Source organism: Melozone crissalis, unplaced genomic scaffold (assembly GCF_028551555.1).
Source record: "Melozone crissalis strain CALT ecotype California unplaced genomic scaffold, PUWL_Pcris_2 ptg000032l_1, whole genome shotgun sequence".
Lineage (NCBI taxonomy): Eukaryota > Metazoa > Chordata > Aves > Passeriformes > Passerellidae > Melozone > Melozone crissalis.
Window position 1 is genome coordinate 1,138,048 of NW_026535810.1, and position 18,675 is coordinate 1,156,722.

Here is an 18,675-nt window from a genome sequence, read left to right on the forward strand (position 1 = left end):
CCCTCTGACAGGAACCCCAGTGTCCCTGTGGCCGCCGTGGGTGGCACTGGGCTGGCACACAGGGCACAGGCAAAGGCCAGCCGTGCCCTGGGCAGGTGCCAGGGCGGGTCCTGCCGGTGCCCTCACGTTGCTGGCAGGCTCTGCCCCGCGTCCCCAAGGCGGGAAGGGGAGGGGACACCCCCGTGGGTGCCACACACGTGTCCGAGGTGCCACCCCCCCTCCTTGGCAGCGCTCGGTGCCTCCCAAAATAGCCCCGGCGGGGCCATAAAAGCAGAAGGGGCACAGGGGGAGGGGGAAAGCGGCGCCATGGTGGGACCTGCGGTGTTGGGGGGCTCCGGGGGGCTCCTCTCGGCCCGCCTGGGCTGCCGGGTGCAGGAGGAGGACGTGGGCAGGAGAGAAACCTTCAGCGCCGAGTGGCTGGACCTGGAGCTCAGCTCCCGACCCGAGGAAGGGTGAGGGGCACGGCCAGGGGGGTGCCAAGGGGTGCCAGGGGTATGGGGGGCATCGGGTGCTGGAGGATTTGAGGGGTTTGTTGTGGAGGTTTGGGTTGTGGGGTTCTGAAATGTGGGGGTTCCATGAGGGTTTGAGGGGCTCCAAGGGGTCCCAAAATGTGGGGTTTCCATGGGAGTTTGAGGAGCTCCAAGTGTCTCAAAAGATGGGGTTTCCATGGGTTTGTGAGGTGGTTCCAAAACTGGGGGGTTTGGGGGTGTAGGAGACTCCATTGGGGTTTTGGGCAGCCCAAGAGTCCCAGAGGGTGCCAGGGGTCCTGGGGTCACAGAGGGCAGCGGGTGCTGGAGGATTTGGGGGGTTTGTTGTGGAGATTTGGGTTGTGGGGTTCTGAAATGTGGGGGTTCCATGAGGGTTTGAGGGGCTCCAAGGGGTCCCAAAATGTGGGGTTTCCATGGGTCTGTGGGGTGGTTCCAAAATTGTGGGGTCTCCATAGGGTCTCGAGGGGCTCCAAGGGTCCCAAGATATGGGGTTTCCATGGGGGTTTGGGGCTGTAGGAGACTCCAGTGGGGTTTTGGGCAGCCCAAGAGTCCCAGGGGTTGCGGGGGTGCTGGGGGCACGGGGGGCATCGTGTGCTGGAGGATTTGGGGGGTTTGTTGTGGAGGTTTGGGTTGTGGGGTTCTGAAATGCGGGATTTCCATGGGATTGTGGGGTGGTTCCAAAACTGGGGGGTTTCCACGAGGTTTTGGAGGACTCCAAGTGGCTCAAAATATGGGGTTTCCATGGGTTTCTGGGGTAGTTCCAAAACTGGGGGGTCTCCATAGGGGCTCCAAGGGTCCCAAAATACGGGGTTTGGGGCATCCCAAGGGTCCCAAACTTGGGTAGACCCAAGAATCCCAGGGGGTGCCAGGGATCTGAGGGGTCCCAGGGGTCCTGGGGGCACAGGGGCATTGGGTGCTAGAGGATTTGAGGGGCTTTTTGTGAGGATTTGGGTTGTGGGGTTCTGAAATGTGGGGTTTCCATTGGGTTTTGGGGGGCTCCAAGGGTCCCAAGATATGGGGTTTCCATTGGGTTTGTGGGGTGATTCCAAAATTGGGGGTTTCCATGGGGGTTTGGGGCTGTGGGAGACTCCAATGGGGTTTTGGGCAGCCCAAGAGGCCCAGGGGGTGCCGGGGGGCACGGGGGGCATCAAGTGCTGGAGGATTTGGGGGTTTTTTTGTGAAGATTTGGGTTATGGGGTTCTGAAATGTGGAGTTTTCATGCGTTTGTGGGGCGGTTCCAAAATTGTGGGGTTTCCATGGGGTTGTGGCGGGCTCCAAGTGGCTCAAAACATGAGGTTTCCATGGGGTTTGTGGGGTGGTTCTAAAATTGGGGGTTTCCAAGGGGATTTGGGGCTGTAGGAGACTCCAGTGAGGTTTTGGGCAGCCCAAGAGTCCCAAACTTGGTTGTCCCCATGGGGTCTCGTGTCCCAAATCAGGAGGTTCCCAGGGGATTTTGGGGTTTCCGAGGGTCCCTGTGCGGTCAGGGAAGCTCTGGGGAGGTGGTGGGGGGTACCCAAGAGGGGTTGGCAAGATCTCAGGGGTTCCTGTGAAGAAACTGGGGGGTTTTTATGGGGCTGGGGGAGGCCAGGGTTCCATAAAGGGCGAGGAGAACGTGGGGGTCCCCATGGGGGTTCCTGTGGGGGTCTCCAGGGGTTCCTGTGGAGGTCTCCAAGGGTTCCTATGGGGGTCTCCAGGGGCTCAGCTAGGATGTGGGACATGGGGGGATTCTCCCATGGAGAGGGGTGGCACACGGGGGTCTCCAGGGATTCTCATGGGGGTCTCCAGGGGTTCCCATGGGGCTGAGGTGGGATATGGGGGCTCTCCCATGGGGTGGGGCGGCACATGGGGGTCTCCAGGGGTCCCATGGGGATCTCCAGGGGTTCCTGTGGGGGTCTCCAGGGGTTCCCGTGTAGCTCAGCTGGAATATGGGATATGAGGGGGATGTCCCATGGAGAGGGGTGGCACACGGGGGTCTCCAGGGTTTCTCGTGGGGGTGTCCAGGTGTTCCCATGGGCCTCAGGTGGGGTATGGGGGTTCTCCCATGGAATGGGGTGGCACACGGGGGTCTCCAGGGTTTCTCGTGCGGGTCTCAAGGTGTTCCCATGGGGGTCGCCAGGGGTTCCTATGGGGCTCAGCTGGAATATGGGATATGGGGGTTCTCCCATGGAGTGGGGTGGCACATGGGGGTCTCCAGGGGTTCTCATGGGGATCTCCCGGGGCTGAGCTGGGGTGTGGGACATGAGGATTCTCCCATGGGGTGGGGCGGCACCCGGGGGTCTCTGCCGGGCCGGGGTGACCCCGAGGGCTCCGAGCAGGGTGCGAGGCTCTGTCCGTCCGTGCCCAGGTGGTGCCGGCGGGAGGCGGACGCGCAGCGCCGGGAGTCGCTGGAGCAGCGCGGGGCCGTGCGGGTGCTGCAGCAGCGCTCGCCCTGGGGGCTGCTCCGGGTGGGGGTCCTGGGGCAGCCCCTGGCCCAGCACCTCCTGCCCTACGCCCGCACCTTCCCCGTGCCCCTGTTCGCCCCCTCGGACCTGCGCGGGGCCAAGGGCGGCGTCCCCCGCACCCTCTCCCGCTCCCTCTCGCACGAAGCCCAGCGGGGCTGAGGGGCCGGGGGCGCTCGGGGTGCGGGGTGGGGGGGCAGCAGGATGATGTTGGGGGGCTGGGAGGGGGGCTCAGCCGCCCCCCCGCAAAGAAGGATTGGGGCAGGTGGGGGTGGGCTCCCATCGCTTGGGACCCCAGCCCGCTGCGGGCGCGGTGGAGGCCGGTGGGGATGAGGACCCCGCGGGTCGGGGGGCTCCCGCCCTTCGGGGGGCTCCCGGCAGCTCCGGCGTGACTCAGTTTCCCTGGCGAGAAGAAGGGAATGAGAGGATGAGGATGAGGATGGCTGAAAGCCTCGGGGGGTGGGGGGGGTTGTACAAAGCGCGCTCTTTGTACGGCAATAAAACCGCGCAAAGAACCTGCAAAAACTCTACCTTGGCACGGCAGAGTCTGTTTGGGGGGGGGTACAAGGGTGGGGGGCAAGATTTAGGGTGAGGGGAACCGTGTGTGGGGCACACGGGGAAACTGAGGCACGGCAGCTGGCGGGACCCGGTGTCTGATGGCACTGGGGGGGTCTGGGTGGGTGAGGGGGGGGCTGTGGTTATATAACCCCCCCCCCGCATCGCCCACCCGGTGCCAGGCCCTGCAGTGCCCAGATTAGCTGTTCCCAGCGCGGATCCCGCTGTCCCTGGGTCCCCGCCAGGCCCTGTGCCCTCCCCCGGCCCCGGCCCTGCGCCCTCACCCTGCACATCGGGCACGGGAAGGGTTTGGGGTCTCACCGAGCCCCCAGCCCCAAATGTGGGAACCACCCTGCTCCTCATACTGGGGCACTGGGAGCACTGGGAACACTGGGAGACTGGTGGCATTGGGAGCACTGGGGGCACTGGGAGCTGGCAGGGGTGGCACTGGGGGCACTGGGGGCACTGGGAGCTGGCAGAGGTGGCACTGGCTCCTGCCAGAGCTGGGCTGAGTCCAGCACGGGTGATGGAGAGCTCAGATGGGCCCATCCCAATCCCTTCCCATCCCCATCCCAAACCCCACATCATTCCAGTGCCTTTCCATCCTAATCTCCTTCCCAATCCCAATCCCAATCCTCTCCTCATTCTAATCCCTTCCCATTCTCCTCCCCATCCCATTCCACCCAAATCCCTCCACATTTCCATCCCAATCCCAATCCCCATTTTATTCTAATCCCTTCCCATCCCCATCTCAAACCCCACATCACTCCAATGCCTTTCCATCCCAATCCCGTCCTCCTTCTAATCCCTTCCCATTCTCAACCTCATCCCAATCTACCCCAATCCCTCCACATTTCCATCCCCATCCCATTCCAATCCTTTCCCACCCCCGTTTCACACCATTCCTGTCCCTTCCCATCCCCATCCCAAATCCCACATCATTCCAATGCCTTCCCATCCCCATCCCATTTTTACCCCTCTCCCAATCCTCTTCCATCCTCATCCCTATCCCAATTCCCCTCCATCCTCATCCTTCTCCCACCCTCTTCATCCTCATCTCTAGCCCAATCCCCCTCCATCTTCATCCCTATCCCACCCTCTCCATCCTCACTCCTACCCCAATCCCTCTCTCCGTCCTCATCCTTATCCCAATTCCACTCCATCTTCATCCCTCTCCCAGTTCCCCTCCATCTTCATCCCAATCCCTCTTCATCCTCACCCCTCTCCCACTCTCTTCATCCTCATCGTTATCCCAATTCTCCTCCATCTTCATCCCTGTCCCACCCTCTCCATCCTCATCTTTATATCACCCCTTCCATCCTCAGCCCTATCCCAATCCCTCTCCATCCCTATCTCAATCCCTCTTCATCCTCACCCCTCTCCCACCCTCTTCATCCTCATCCCTTTCCCAATCCCTCTCCATCCTCATCCCACGGGACCCCCACGAGCTGGGGCAGCCCAGGGGGGTCACAGCCACATCTCGGGATGTGGGGACAGACTCTCCCAGACACAGGGACAGCATTCCTGGATTCTCAGCGCCTGGGAAGAGCGGCGGATCCCTTATCAGCTCCGTTATCAGCTCCGGGATGGCTCCGGGGCGCTGGCGCTAACCGGGTTAGGCGGGATGGGTGATGGATGGAGGGATGCGGGCTGGATGATGGATGGATGGAGGGATGCGGGGCGGATGGATGGCGCTGTCTCGGCTCCCCGCGGCCCCTCCCGGGCCGGGCAGGGATAAAAAGCGGCGGCGGCGGGGCCGGAGCCGCATTTCCCCTCGCCATGAGCAGCCCGGCCGCGCTCCGAGAGGGCTACGAGCACTTCGACCCCCGCGCGTACCTGCGCAACAATTACCTCCCGCCCCGAGCCGACTTCTCCTCCGAGGAGTTCGTGGTGCCCTGGAAGCTGCGATGCCTGGCCGAGACCTTCGCCAGCGGTGAGGGGAAAGCGGCCGGGGACCCTCAGTGGGGTGGGGAAACTGAGGCACGGAGCGCCCGAGGGCAGCGGTGAGGGGAAGGTGGTGGGGACCCTGTGTGGGGTGGGGAAACTGAGGCACGGAGCGCCCGGGGGCAGCTCCTCTCTGGTTTTCCCGGGGACTCCCAGTGGGCTGGGGAAACTGAGGCACGGAGCACCCGAAGGAAGTGATGAGGGGAAGGAGGCGGGGACCCCCATTGGAGTGGGGAAACTGAGGCACGGAGCACCCGGGGGCAGCTCCTCTGCTCCTCCCTGGTTTTTACCGGGGACCCTGTGTGGGGTGGGGAAACTGAGGCACGGAGCAGCTCCTCTGCTCCACCCGGGTTTTCCCAGTGCCCCGGGTTGTTGTGGGGATCCCTCCCAGACATGTCCCGGCCGACACCTTCGGTGAGGGGAAGGTGGTGGGGACCCCCAGTGGGGTGGGGAAACTGAGGCACGGAGCACGCAGGGACAGCTCCTCTGCTCCTCCATGGTTTTTCCGGGGATCCTCAGTGGGTTGGGGAAACTGAGGCACGGAGTATCCTCTGCTCCTCCCCGGTTTTCCCGGTTGTTGTGGGGGTCCCTCCCACACACGTGCTGTCCCTTCCCAGGTGAGATCCGAGGGCGGACGCTGATCGATGTGGGCTCGGGTCCCACCATTTACCAACTGCTGAGTGCCTGCGACCACTTCGAGGAGATCGTGGCCACCGATTTCCTGGCGGTGAACAGGGAGGAGCTCGGCCGGTGGGCACGGGGCGAGCCCGGAGCCTTCGACTGGAGCCCGTTCATCCAGCACGTCTGCAAGATCGAGGGGCGCGGGTAAGGGGGCTCGGGGGGCTCGGGAGGAGGGGTCTGGGGTGGTCCCTGCTGGATTGCGTCCCCAAAATCCACGGGATTGCAGATCCAGGTCCTCACAGATCCCTGTAGATCCCGTGGGATCACAGCCGTGTTTCCCCACAGATGCTGAGGGGATCCTTATGGGACCCTGGCACAAAAATCCCATTGGCATCACGGCCCCACACCCTCACAGACGCTGTTCCCAAACCCCATGGGTTCACAGCCCCCTGTCCCTGCAGGATCCCAGCCTCAGAAATCCATGGCATCCTCTCTCTGAGCCTGTGGGTGAAGGGTTGATCCCCTCAGGATCCTGCTCCTGGGTCCCTGTGGGCTCTGGAATGGACATCCCACCCCACATCCCTGCAGGATCCCGTCCCCACATCCCCGTGTGTGCCAAATCGATCCCATCCCCACCTCCCTGTGTGTCCCAGGTCAATGCCCACCCAATCCCTGCTTCCCTGCACCATCTCACCCCATATCCCTGCAGAATTCCATCCTCACCTCCCTTTGTTTGTGGGATTGATCCCATCCCCACTTCCTTGTGTGTGCCAAATCGATTCCATCCCTTCACTCCCCTGGGTGCCAGGTTGATCCCCTCTCCTCATCCCCATGGATACTGGCTTGATCCCATCCCCACATCCCCATGGGATCGACTCCATCCCCACATGCCTGTCTGGACTGATCCCACCCCCCATCCCCGCGTTTTTCGGGGTCAATCCCCTCCCCGCATCCCCTTGGACACTGGATTGATCCCATACCCACATCCCCGTGGACACTGGATTGATCCCATCCCCACATCCCTGTTGATACTGGGTCAATCCCATACCCACATCCCCGTGGACACTGCATTGACCCCATCCCCACATCCCCATGGGACTGATCCCATCCCCACATCCCTGTGTGGATCAATCCCATCCCATCCCCGCGTTTTTCGGGGTCCATCCCCTCCCCACATCCCCATGGACACTGGATTGACCCCATCCCCACATCCCTGTCTGGACCAATCCCACCCCCCATCCCCGCGTTTTTCTGGGTCCATCCCCTCCCCACACCTCCCATCCCCATCCCCACTCCCCTTTTCCCTTACTCCCCAATTCCCCCCATCCCCAGCGAGCCCTGGCAGGACAAACAGCGCCGTCTCCGCCAGCGCCTCCGCCGGATCCTGCCCATCGACGTTCACCGCCCGGAGCCTCTGGGGGCCCCGCTGCGCCCCCGGGCCGACGCGCTGCTCTCCGCCTTCTGCCTGGAGGCCGTGAGCGCCGACCGCGCCGCCTTCCTGCGGGCCCTGCGCCACGTGGGGACCCTGCTGCGACCGGGGGGACACCTTGTGCTGCTGGGGGCCCTGGGCGAGTCCTTCTACCTGGCGGGTCCCACCCGGCTGCCCGTGGTGCCGCTGCAGGAGGCCGATGTGCGGGAGGCGCTGGCGGCCGCGGGGTTCGCGCTGCGGGAGCTGCGCTCCTACGCCATGCCCCCCGCGCTCCGCACCGGCGTGGATGATGTGGACGGCGTGTTCTTCGCCCACGCGCAAAAACCGCTGGAAACGTGAGGGGGATTCCCGGGAAATCCCTGGGGAATGGGCGGGAAATGCCAGCCTGCTCCGCAGTGCCAAGGGTGGGGAGGGATGGAGGCAATAAAGGCTGGATGGTGACAATAATGGTGGCACAGGATGGTGACAATAAGGGCCAGGGTTGTGGCACAGGATGGTGACAATAAAGGGCAAAGGATGGTGACAATAAGGGCACAGGATGGTGACAATAAAGGGCAGAGGATGGTGACAATAAAGGTGGCAGAGGATGGTGACAATAAGGGCCAGGGTTGTGGCATAGGATGGTGACAAAAAAGGGCAGGGGATGGTGACAATAAAGGCTGGATGGTGACAGTAAAGGGTGAGGTTGTGGCACAGGATGGTGACAATAAAGGCAGCAGAGGATGGTGACAATAAGGGCTGGGGTTGTGGCAGAAGATGGTGACAATAAAGGTGGCAGGGGATGGTGACAATAAGGGCTGAGGTTGTGGCACAGGACGGTGACAATAAGGGCACAGGATGGTGACAATAAAGGGCAGGGGATGGTGACAATAAGGGCTGAGGTTGTGGCACAGGACGGTGACAATAAGGGCTAAGGTTGGGTAGAAGATGGTGACAATAAGGGCACAGGATGGTGACAATAAGGGCACAGGTTGTGGCAGAAGATGGTGACAATAAGGGCACAGGATGGTGACAATAAAGGGCACAGGTTGTGGCACAGGATGGTGACAATAAAGGGCAGAGGATGGTGACAATAAGGGCACAGGATGGTGACAATAAAGGGCAGAGGATGGTGACAATAAAGGTGGCAGGGGATGCTGACAATAAAGGCTGAGGTTGTGGTAGAAGATGGTGACAATAAGGGCATAGATTGTGGCACAGGATGGTGATAATAAAGGCTGGGGTTGTGGCAGAGGATGGTGATAATAAAGGGCACAGGATGGTGACAATAAAGGGCAGGGGATGGTGACAATAAAGGTGGCAGGGGATGGTGACAATAAGGGCACAGGTTGTGGCACAGGATGGTGACAATAAAGGGCACAGGATGGTGACAATAAAGGCTGGGGTTGTGGCACAGGATGGTGACAATAAAGGGCAGGGGATGGTGACAATAAGGACTGGGGTTGTGGCATAGGATGGAGGTGCTCAGGGTGTGGGGAGGGTGCACAGGGAGATTTTGGGGGGCTCAGGGACCCCTGGATGGGGAGAATGGGGTACACAGAGGGGGGACGGGGGTGAGAGCAGGGTGGGAAATGGGGTGCAGGGCAGGGGGAGGATGGGGTGGGTGAGGGGTGCAATGTGGGGTGTGCTGAGGGGGTTTGGGAACACTGAGGGGGCTTTGGGACACCTGGAGGGAATTTTGGGGCACACGGGGTGGGACAGAGTGAAGCAGGGTGAGAATGGGGTGACAGCAAAGGGGAATGGGGTGCACTGTGGAGTGGGGGACAGACACGGGGACTGGGGGGCACGGGGGGCCCTTGGGACAGGGGACACAAACCCAAACCCAGCACTCACAGATTAAACTCAGCTTTATTCACACCCACAACACACCCAGGGAGGGGGGAAATGGGGGGGGCACAGCCCCTCTGGGCTGGGAGGGGGCACCCCCAGCCCCAAGGCACCCACACAACACCCCCCACCCCCGCCAGAGCCCCCCCATGCACACAGACCCCCCAAAATCACCCACCTGTCCCCAAACAGCCACTGTCACCCCATTGGGGTCCCCAGCTCAGCATGGGGAAGGGTTTGGGGGGCTCTCAGCTCTCCTGGACCCCTCAGTGCCCACACGGGGGGCACGGGGGGTCTGGGGGGGTACCACAAACCTCGGAAGGCAAACGGGGGGGTCAGGAGGCCGTGGCCAGGGGGGGCTGGGGCGTTGCTTGGCACAGGGCAGGGCACAGCCCTGGGGGGGCACGGGGGGCTCTGCCCACCCCCCCCAGCAGCTCTAGTCCACTTTGAAGAGGTCGGAGTTGGCCTTCAGGAGGTAGAGGCTGTCGTCCATCAGGAAACTGGGGGGGCAAAGGGGGGGTTTAGAGGGGGCTTGAACCCCAAAACTGAGCACAGCAAGCCTGGGGTCCCTCCAGCACCCCCATTTCAAGGTGGGGAGGGGGGGGTCTGGGCATGGCACAGGGGAAAGAACATCCCATGGGGAACTGAGGGGGTGCTGAGCACCCCAATTCCAAGAGGGATCCCCCAACAGAGTCCCCAGCACCCCCAGACCCCAGCAGAACCCCACAAATACCGGGGGGAAGCTCTGCACCCCTGCATCTCTCTGGGGAGCACAGGGAGCCCCTCACCCCTACTTTTAATTTTATTTTAGATAGGATTGGGGGGGTCACTGACCTGTATTTTTAATTTTATTTAATTTTATTTATTTTAATTTTATCTTTTATTTAATTTATTTTAAAGAGGGAGGTGAGGTCACTGACCCGTATTTTTATTTTATTTAATTTTTTACTTAATTTTATTTTATTTAATTTTTATTTAATTTTATTAATTTTAATTTTATCATTATTAGTATAATTAAATATAATATTTAATATTATTTAATATTATTTAATATTATTTAATATTAATATTAATTGTTGTTTATTTAAATTTTATATTTAATTTAATTTATTTTAAGTGGGATGGGGGCATCACTGAACCATATTTTTAATTTTATTTTAGATAGGATTGGGGGGAGTCACCGACCTGTATTTTTAATTCATTTTTTATTTAATTTAATGTTTTAATTTTAATTTTAAATTTAATTTTTATTTTAGATAGGATTGGGGGTGTCACAGTCCTGTATTTTTAATTTTATTTTAGATGGGATTGGGGTGTCCCAGACCTGTATTTTAATTTTATTTTAGGTGGGACCGGGGGAGGTCACTGACCTGTATTTTTAATTTTATTTTAGACAGGACTGGGGTGTCACAGACCTGTAGAAGAGCACTTTGAGGGGGATGGTCCTGATGTGCCAGAGCCCCTCAAACCCCTGCACTCCTGCACCTACATTTAATTTTATTTATTTTTATTTTTTATTTTATTATTATTAATATAATTTTATTTTAAATTTAATATTATTGAATATTAATATTTAATAGTTAATATTATTAATCTAATATTGTTTATTTTCATTTTATATTTTATTTAATTTTATTTTAAATGGGGGGGGGTCACTGACCTGTACTTTTAATTTTAATTCAGATGGGATTGGGTGGGAGGGTCACTAACCTGTATTTTTAATTTTATTTTAGATAGGATTGGGGGGTTGCTGACCTGCATTTTTAATTTTATTTTAAATGGGATGGGGGAGTCACTGACCTGTATTTTTTTGTATTATTTTTTAATTTTAATTTTAAATTTAATTTTTATTTTGGACTGGATTGGGGTGTCACAGACCTGTAGGAGAGCACGTTGAGAAGGATGGTCCTGATGTGCCAGAGCCCCTCAAACCCCTGCACCCCTGCACCTCCCTGGGGAACACAGGGAGCCCTTCACCCCTATTTTTAATTTTATTTTCGATAGGATGGGTGGGGGGTCACCGACCTGTATTTTTAATTGTATTTCGTTTTTAATTTAACTTTATTTACTTTTAATTTTACATTTAATTTCATTTATTTTTAATTTTATTATTATTAATATAATTTAATTTTTTATTTAATATTATTTAATATTGATATTTAATAGTTAATATTATTAATCTAATATTGTTTATTTTCATTTTATATTTTATTTAATTTTATTTTAAATGGGGGGGGGTCACTGACCTGTACTTTTAATTTTAATTCAGATGGGATTGGGTGGGAGGGTCACTAACCGGTATTTTGAATTTTATTTTAGATAGGATTGGGGGGGTCGCTGACCTGTATTTTTAATTTTATTTTAAATGCGATGGGGGAGTCACTGACCTGTATTTTTTTGTTTTATTTTTTAATTTTAATTTTAAATTTAATTTTTATTTTGGACTGGATTGGGGCGTCACAGACCTGTAGAAGAGCACGTTGAGGGGGATGGTCCCGATGTGCCAGAGCCCCCCAAACCCCTGCACCCCTGCACCTCCCTGGGGAACACGGGGAGCCCCATATTCCTATTTTTAATTTTATTTTGGACAGAATTGGGGTGTCACAGACCTGTAGAAGAGCACGTTGAGGGGGATGGTCCCGATGTGCCAGAGCGCGTGGGCGTCCAGCACCCAGCCCAGGGGGGGGAAGTCGAGCAGCTCGAGCAGCGCCAGCGCCTGCAGCAGCAGCACCGCGGCCGCGCATTTCCACACGTGCGGCAAACGCCGGCCCTGCCGCAGGCACCAGCGCAGCCACCACGCCACCGTCAGCATCCCTGGGATAGGGGAAAACACTGTCAGCGTGCCTGGGACAGGGCAAACACCGTCAGTGTGCCTGGGATAAGGGAAACACAGGGGGAACACTGTCAGTGTGCCTGGGACAGGGGAAACACCGTCAGTGTGTCTGGGATAAGGGAAACACAGGGGGAACACTGTCAGTGTGCCTGTGACAAAGGAAACACTGTCAGTGTGCCTGGGACAGGGGAAACACCGTCAATGTGCCTGGGATAAGGGAAACACAGAGAATACACTGTCAGTGTGCCCGCCTGGGATAAGGGAAACACAGGGAATACACTGTCAGCATCTCTGGGATAAGGGAAACACAGGGGAAACACTGTCAATGTGCCTGGGATAAGTGAAACACAGGGAATACACTGTCAGTGTGCCTGGGACAGGGGAACACACTGTCAGTGTGCCTGGGATAAGGGAAACACAGGGAATACACTGTCAGTGTGCCTGGGACAGGGGAACACACTGTCAGTGTGCCTGGGATAAGGGAAACACAGGAGGAACACCGTCAGCATCTCTGGGATAAGGGAAACACAGGAGGAACACTGTCAGTGTGCCTGTGACAAAGGAAACACTGTCAGTGTGCCTGGGATAAGGGAAACACAGGGAATACACTGTCAGCATCTCTGGGATAAGGGAAACACACAGGGAATACACTGTCAGTGTGCCTGGGACACAGGAAATGAGAGAAAACAGCGGCACTGTGTGCTCAGGGGGTGGGCAAAGCACAGGGAGAACTTCTGGGGAATAGAGAGGGGAGAGTGGAGTACCCAAATTCGGCCAAAATTCCTGTGATAACAGCGAGGGGGATCAGGGATAGAGGGTGCCCAAACTCCAGTTAGATTTCCTGGGGCGACAGTGGGGATCAGGGAGATGGGGATGCCCAAACTCTGTCAGAATTCCTGGGGAAACAGGAGAGCACAGGCACAGCCCAAACCCCAGTCAGAACTCCTGGGGAAACAGCGAGGGGGATCAAGGACAGGTGGGTGCTCAACATTCCTGAGAAAAACAGGGGAGATCAGGGACAAAACCCCCGTCAGAATTCCTGAGAAAACAGGAAGGGGGATCAGGGAGAGGGGGTGCCCAAATTCTGTCAGAATTCCTGGAAAACAGGAGAACACAGGCACATCTCAAAGCCCAGTCAGAATTCCTGGGGAAACAGGGGAAATCAGGGGCAGGGGGTGTCCAAACACTGTGAGAATTCCTGGGGAAACAACGAGGGGGATCAGGGACAGGGGGTGTCCAAACCCCTGGGCAGAACTCCACAAAAATGGGGAGCTCAGGGATGTGGGGATACCCAAACCCCTGCTCACCATGCCTGGGAAAATGGGGGTTCAGAGACAGGGGGGCTCAGACTGACCCCTGACACAGCCCCAGCACATCCCAGTCCCTCCCAGTCCCTCCCAGTGCCCCCAGCCCACCAGCAGCAGCGTTGGCCACCAGGTTGTAGCCGTAGTCGAAGCGCACGAGGCTCAGGTAGGAGATGTGGCCGGCGAGGAAGAGGAGGAGGAAGGCTCTGAAGATGCTGATTAAGGCTGGGCGCTGCAGCCCCAGCGTCCTGTGGGCAAGGGGCATGGTCAGGGTCCTCCCAGTATGGCCCAGCACCTCCCAGTATGGCCCAAGGTCTTCCCAGCATGGCCCAGGGTCCTCCCAGTATGATCAGGGTCCTCCCAGTATGGCCCAGCACCTCCCAGTATGGCCCACGGTCTTCCCAGTATGGCCTAGGGTCCTCCCAGTACGGCCCAGGGTCCTCCCAGGTGTTCCAGTGATGCCCAAACTGGCCCAAGAGAGGCCAGCACCTTCCCCAGTACAGCCCAGTGCCTCCCAGTACACTCCCCAGTCTAGCTGTAGCCAGCCCCAGCGCTCCCCAGTCACCCCGAGTTTGCCCCAGTGCCCCCCCATCCACCCCCAGTGCCTCCCAGTTCACCCCCAGTCCCCCCCAGTTTGCCCCCAGTGCTCCCCAGTCTGCCCCAGTGCCCCCCAGTCCATTCCCAGTGCCCTTCAGTTTGCCCCAGTCCGTCCCCAGTTTGCCCCAGTCCATCCCCATTGCCCCCAGTTCACCCCAGTGCTCCCCAGTCTGTCCCCAGTGCCCCCCAGTTCAACCCCAGTCCCCCCCAGTTTGTCCCAGTTTGCCCCAGTGCCCCCCAGTTCCTCCCATTCCATCCCCAGTCCCCCCCAGTCCATCCTCAGCATCCCCCATCCATCCCCAGTGCCCCCCAGTTCAACCCCAGTCCCCCCAGTTTGCCCCAGTGCCCCCCAGTTCCGCCCAATCCATCCCCAGTGCCCCCCAGTCCCCCCCAGTTTGCCCCGGTGCCACCCCAGTTCACCCCCCCAGTGCCCCCCAGTCCCCTCCAGTGCTCCCCAGTTCGCTCCAGTCCCCCCCAGTTTGTCCCAGTTTGCCCCAGTGCCCGCCACGTTGCCCCAGTCCATCCCCAGTTTGCCCTAGTCTGTCCCCAGTCCCCCCCAGTTTGTCCCAGTGCCCCCCAGTTTGTCCCCAGTGCCCCCCAGTTTGCCCCAGTCCCCCCCAGTCTGTTCCCAGTCCCCCCCAGTTTGCCCCAGTTCGCCCAGTGCCCACCTGACGCAGCACAGGTACACGGAGTGCAGGATGACGGCCGAAGCACAGAAATAATCCAGTTTCTGTGGGATTTGGGATGGGGAAATTGGGGAGGGGGCCTAGAACGGGACCCCCAGGGGCTTGGGGACACTCTGGGGGTGTCACCCTCGGGGTTGGGGACACCCTGGGGGTGGCACTGCCTCACCTCTGTCAGCGCCGTGTCCCTGGTGTGGAACACGGTGGACCAGAACCAGGCGTTTAAGGAGACCTGGAAAAGGGGAAAATTTGGGATTTATGGGGTGGGGGGATGTGGGGCAGGGTCCCCACCGGGTCAGGACCCCCTCAAATGGGGGGTGAGGGGAGTGGGAATGGGGAAAAAAAAGAAAGGGGAATGGGGAAAATAAAAGGGAAATGGGAAAAAAAAAGGGGAAGGGGAAAAGGGGAAGGGAGGAAAAAAGGGAAAGGGAGAAGAGGGAAAGGGGAAGGAAAAAGGGAAAGGGGAAGGAAGAAGGGAAAAGGGGAAAAAAGGGAAATGGGGAAAAAGGGAAATGGGGAAAAAAGGGAAATGGGGAAAAGGGGAAGGGAAAAAAGGGGAAAGGGGGGAAAAGGAAAGGGGGGAAGGGAAATGAGAAATAGGGAAGGAGAAAAGAGTGGAAATGGGACGGGAAAGGAGAAGGAAGAAAAGGGAAGGGGAAAGGAGAAAAAGGGAAGGGGAAGAGTGTGGAAATGGGAAGGGGAAAGGAAGAAAAAGGAAGGAGGGGAGAGGGAGAAGAAAAAGAAAGGGGAAGGGAAAAGGAAGAGAGAGAAGGAAAGAGAAAGGAGAAGGAAAGGAAAGGGAAAAGGAGGGAGAAAGGAGGGAAAAGGACAGGAAAAGGGTGGGAAAGGGGTGGAAAAGGGGTGGAAAAGGGGTGGAAAAGGGAGGGAAATAAGGATGGGAAATAAGGATGGGAAATAAGGATGGGAAATGAGAAAGGATGGGAGAAAGGGATGGGGAAAAAGGGAGAGGAAAAAAAGGAGGGGGAAAAAGGGAGGGGAAAAACAGAAAAGGATGGGAAAAGGGAGGGAAATGATGGGATAAAGGAGGGAAAAGATGGGCAAAGGATGTGAAAAGGAGGCCAGCCGTCAGGGGCAGGGCTCACCCAGGCGAAGGCGGTGCAGGTGGGGTAGGTGGGCGCTGCGGGGGGCACGGCTGCCCGGTACCGCAGCAGCATCACCAGGCTGGCCAGGCCGTTCAGCAGCGAGGCCAAGGCTGAGGCCGGCTCCTGCACGAACAGGAACCGAGAGAACGGCCACTGGGGGGGGGTCAGCGGGCACGGGGGGACCCCCGAGCGCCCCCCAGCCCCCCCGGGGCCGCGCTGACCTTGCCGTGGAACTGCGGCACGCGGTGCCCGCCCTGCTGGTACAGCCGCACCGTCAGCCACATGCACTCGTACTGGCACTCGTCCCGGCACGTCCAGCCTGGGGGGGCACACCAGTGTGAGCCAGGGCCTCCCAGTATGGCCCAGTCCCTCCCAGTATGCGCCAGGGCAACACAGGAGTGCCTCAGCCCAGCGCAGGGCAGGGGGAGCAGATGGGTTTCACCCCGTGGCACCAGGGACACCCCCAGGGATTCCCAGTCCAGCCTCAGTACAGCCCAACAAAGCTCCCCAGTACCTCCCAGTCTGCACCAGTGCCTCCCAGTATGCAGTATGGGAGTGCCCCAGCCCAGCACAGGGGGGAGGGAAAGGTTGGGGTTCACCCCCTGGCACCCCCAGCATCACTGAGCAATCTGGGAGGAAGCCCAGATGTTGCCATGGTGACCACCAGCATGGACCAGTAGCTCCCAGTACAGCCCAGTGTCCCCCCAGTATGGCCCAGTGAGCCCCCAGTATGGCCCAGTGTCCCTCCAGGTAGTTCAGGATGGCCCAATGCCTGTCCTGGCAAAGTCCAGTGACCCCCCCAGTATGGTGCAGTGACCCAACAGTATGGCCCAGTGACTCCCCCAGTATGGCCCGGTGACCCCACTTCATAGTCCAGCATGAACTGAGGGGCACTGGGGCAAACCACCATGACCCAGTATGGCTCAGTGAGCCCCCAGTATGTCCCAGTGACTCTCCAATATGTCCCAGTGACCCCCCAGTATGTCCCAGTAATCCCCCAGTATGGGCCAGTGACCCCCCAGCATGTCCCAGTAATCCCCCAGTATGGGCCAGTGACCCCCCAGAACGGCCCAATGTCCCTCCAGATAGTTCAGGATGGTCCAACGCCTAACCTGGCAAAGTCCAGTGATCCCCCAGTATGGCCCTGTGTCCCCCCAGTATTTCCCAGTGACCCCCCTTCATAGCCCAGCACCTCCCAGTATGGACCAAAACCAGCCCAGTATCCACCAGCACGACCCAGTGACAACCAGTACAGGACAAGTGACCCTTAACACATCCCCAGTGTCCCCCAGTGCCACCCAGCGCACCCCAGTTCCACCCCAGTCCCTCCCAGTCTCCCAGTCAGGGGGCGTGGCTCCGATAGATGCGGCCCGCCCAGAGGGGGTGTGGCCTCCGAGTCTGCCAACCAATAAGAGCAGGGGGGCCGTACCTGTCAGGCCCATGTAGAGCGGCTGCCGGGCGCGGAAGTGCCGCAGTGCCGCCCCCGAGCAGTTCTGCCGCTCGCAGCGGCTCAGGCACTCCCGGTACAGCGGTTCCCGGTCCCCCTGCGAGCCCTGGGCCGGGCCCGGTGCTGCCGCCGCCATGAGAAGCAGCAGCAGCAGCAGCGCGGCCCGCGCCGCCATCGCCGCCCGGCCCGGCCGTTTCCGGCCCGCCCCGGAGATGGGGGGCGGCGCGGGGCACTATGGGATATACCACCCCCGTCGGCCGCGGGGGGTGATGGGATATATCCCCCCTGTACGCTCTGTGGAGGATCATGGGATATATCCCCCCTGTACGCTCTGCTGAGGCTCATGGGATATATCCCCCCATGGGGCCCGGGGATCCCGGCCACTGCGGGGACGCTCCGGGGACCCTCCGGTGTCCTACGGGGACCCTCGGGTGTCCTGCGGTGCTCGGGGCCGGTTCAGGGCACGGGGGCAGCGCGGCTTGAGGAACTGAGTGGTCCCGGCCATGCGGGACCCCCGGCAGCGGCCTGGCCTGAGGTGACAGCGATGTGCTGGATCCTGTCCCCATGGCAGGCTGGACCCCAACACCGAGTGTCCCCTTTTTGAGGGGTCCTGCCTCGTGGCAGTCTCGGTGGCACGTGTAGAAGCACAGACTGGGGTGACCAAGGGTACATGGGGGCCAGAACCTGCCCCATGTGGGGGTCACATCCTGGTCCCCCATCCCGGCTGCTCCTGGCTCTGCCTTGCCGGGGGGCTCGGATGGGGTCACCCCACCTGTGGAGGACCCCCCATCCCAATTCTCTGTGTGCTCAGGGCAGCAGGCAAAGGTGGAACAGGTGGGGGACAGGTGCCAGCTCTTGGTCACCCCACTGGGGACCCATCAGGTGCTGCTGGACTGTCCCTGTTCCCCCAGAACAGCCCCCAGCCCCCCGCGCCATTCCGGGGTGCCAGCTCTGGGACTGAACCCCCAAACCCACAAGTGGCATTTCTGTCCCACTCCCCCTCATGGGTGGCAGTCACAGCCCCCGGTGAGGGGACGGGGACGAAGGTCGTGTCCTCCCCCCACCCATTCAGGCGACCCCCGCCTCCGGGATCGCAGCGGGACCCCGGGGCTGGGGAGCACCGGGGAACGGGGCACTCCGGGATGGCGGGGATGGACCGGGGGGGTTCGGGGCTCCTGCTGCTCCGGGGGGTGGAAAGTGGGGTCGGAGCCCCCCTGGAAATGGGGATGGGAAAGGGGAACCGGGGGGTCCCGGTGCTCCCGGTGGATGCACGGCGGTGATTCCCGGTGCTCGGGAGCAGGGAAGGGGGGTCCGGGGCGGGACATTCCCGGTGCTCCGGGAGGTTGGAAGCGGATGGCTGGGTCGTGGGGGGGTCTGTCCTGCTCCGGGCCGGCGGGAGCGCGCGG

At 59.0% G+C, this 18,675-nt stretch overlaps 3 protein-coding genes across 4 annotated transcripts; 2 read left to right on the top strand and 1 right to left on the bottom strand.

Annotated features, from left to right (window-relative positions):
* Window positions 1-306: 306 nt before the first annotated feature.
* On the top strand, window positions 307-3,090 carry TCAP (titin-cap). The gene is made up of 2 exons (XM_054281641.1): window positions 307-452; window positions 2,833-3,090. Exons 1-2 carry the CDS (start codon window positions 307-309, stop codon window positions 3,086-3,088), a joined length of 402 nt encoding a protein of 133 aa, XP_054137616.1. The 3' UTR covers window positions 3,089-3,090.
* A 2,170-nt stretch (window positions 3,091-5,260) lies between these two features.
* On the top strand, window positions 5,261-7,814 carry PNMT (phenylethanolamine N-methyltransferase). Its single transcript, XM_054281344.1, has 3 exons — window positions 5,261-5,414; window positions 6,043-6,250; window positions 7,379-7,814. The coding sequence occupies exons 1-3, from the start codon at window positions 5,261-5,263 to the stop codon at window positions 7,812-7,814; spliced, it is 798 nt and encodes a 265-aa protein (XP_054137319.1).
* A 1,822-nt stretch (window positions 7,815-9,636) lies between these two features.
* Window positions 9,637-17,466, bottom strand: PGAP3 (post-GPI attachment to proteins phospholipase 3). 2 transcript variants are annotated; one of them, XM_054281555.1, is made up of 8 exons: window positions 17,252-17,466; window positions 16,044-16,141; window positions 15,823-15,945; window positions 14,889-14,951; window positions 14,705-14,766; window positions 13,551-13,687; window positions 11,912-12,116; window positions 9,637-9,802 (listed from the first exon to the last, which is right to left on the bottom strand). In XM_054281555.1, the coding sequence occupies exons 1-8, from the start codon at window positions 17,442-17,444 to the stop codon at window positions 9,739-9,741; spliced, it is 945 nt and encodes a 314-aa protein (XP_054137530.1). In that variant the 5' UTR covers window positions 17,445-17,466; the 3' UTR covers window positions 9,637-9,738. The 2 variants fall into 2 exon arrangements, with proteins under 2 accessions (XP_054137530.1, XP_054137529.1); XM_054281554.1 differs by having other exon boundaries at window positions 15,823-15,975.
* Window positions 17,467-18,675: the final 1,209 nt, after the last annotated feature.

Excerpts from the sequence above, each read along its gene's own strand:
- PGAP3 (XM_054281554.1), bottom strand. The coding sequence starts at position 17,444 with ATGGCGGCGCGGGCCGCGCTGCTGCTGCTGCTGCTTCTCATGGCGGCG. Across the intron at positions 14,952-15,822 it reads CCTGCACCGCCTTCGCCTGG|GTCTCCTTAAACGCCTGGTT; the intron begins GTGAGCCCTGCC and ends CCCCTTTTCCAG. Across the intron at positions 14,767-14,888 it reads GGGACACGGCGCTGACAGAG|AAACTGGATTATTTCTGTGC; the intron begins GTGAGGCAGTGC and ends CAAATCCCACAG.
- PNMT (XM_054281344.1), top strand. The coding sequence starts at position 5,261 with ATGAGCAGCCCGGCCGCGCTCCGAGAGGGCTACGAGCACTTCGACCCC. Across the intron at positions 5,415-6,042 it reads GGCCGAGACCTTCGCCAGCG|GTGAGATCCGAGGGCGGACG; the intron begins GTGAGGGGAAAG and ends GTCCCTTCCCAG. Across the intron at positions 6,251-7,378 it reads TGCAAGATCGAGGGGCGCGG|CGAGCCCTGGCAGGACAAAC; the intron begins GTAAGGGGGCTC and ends CCCCATCCCCAG.
- TCAP (XM_054281641.1), top strand. The coding sequence starts at position 307 with ATGGTGGGACCTGCGGTGTTGGGGGGCTCCGGGGGGCTCCTCTCGGCC. Across the intron at positions 453-2,832 it reads AGCTCCCGACCCGAGGAAGG|GTGGTGCCGGCGGGAGGCGG; the intron begins GTGAGGGGCACG and ends GTCCGTGCCCAG.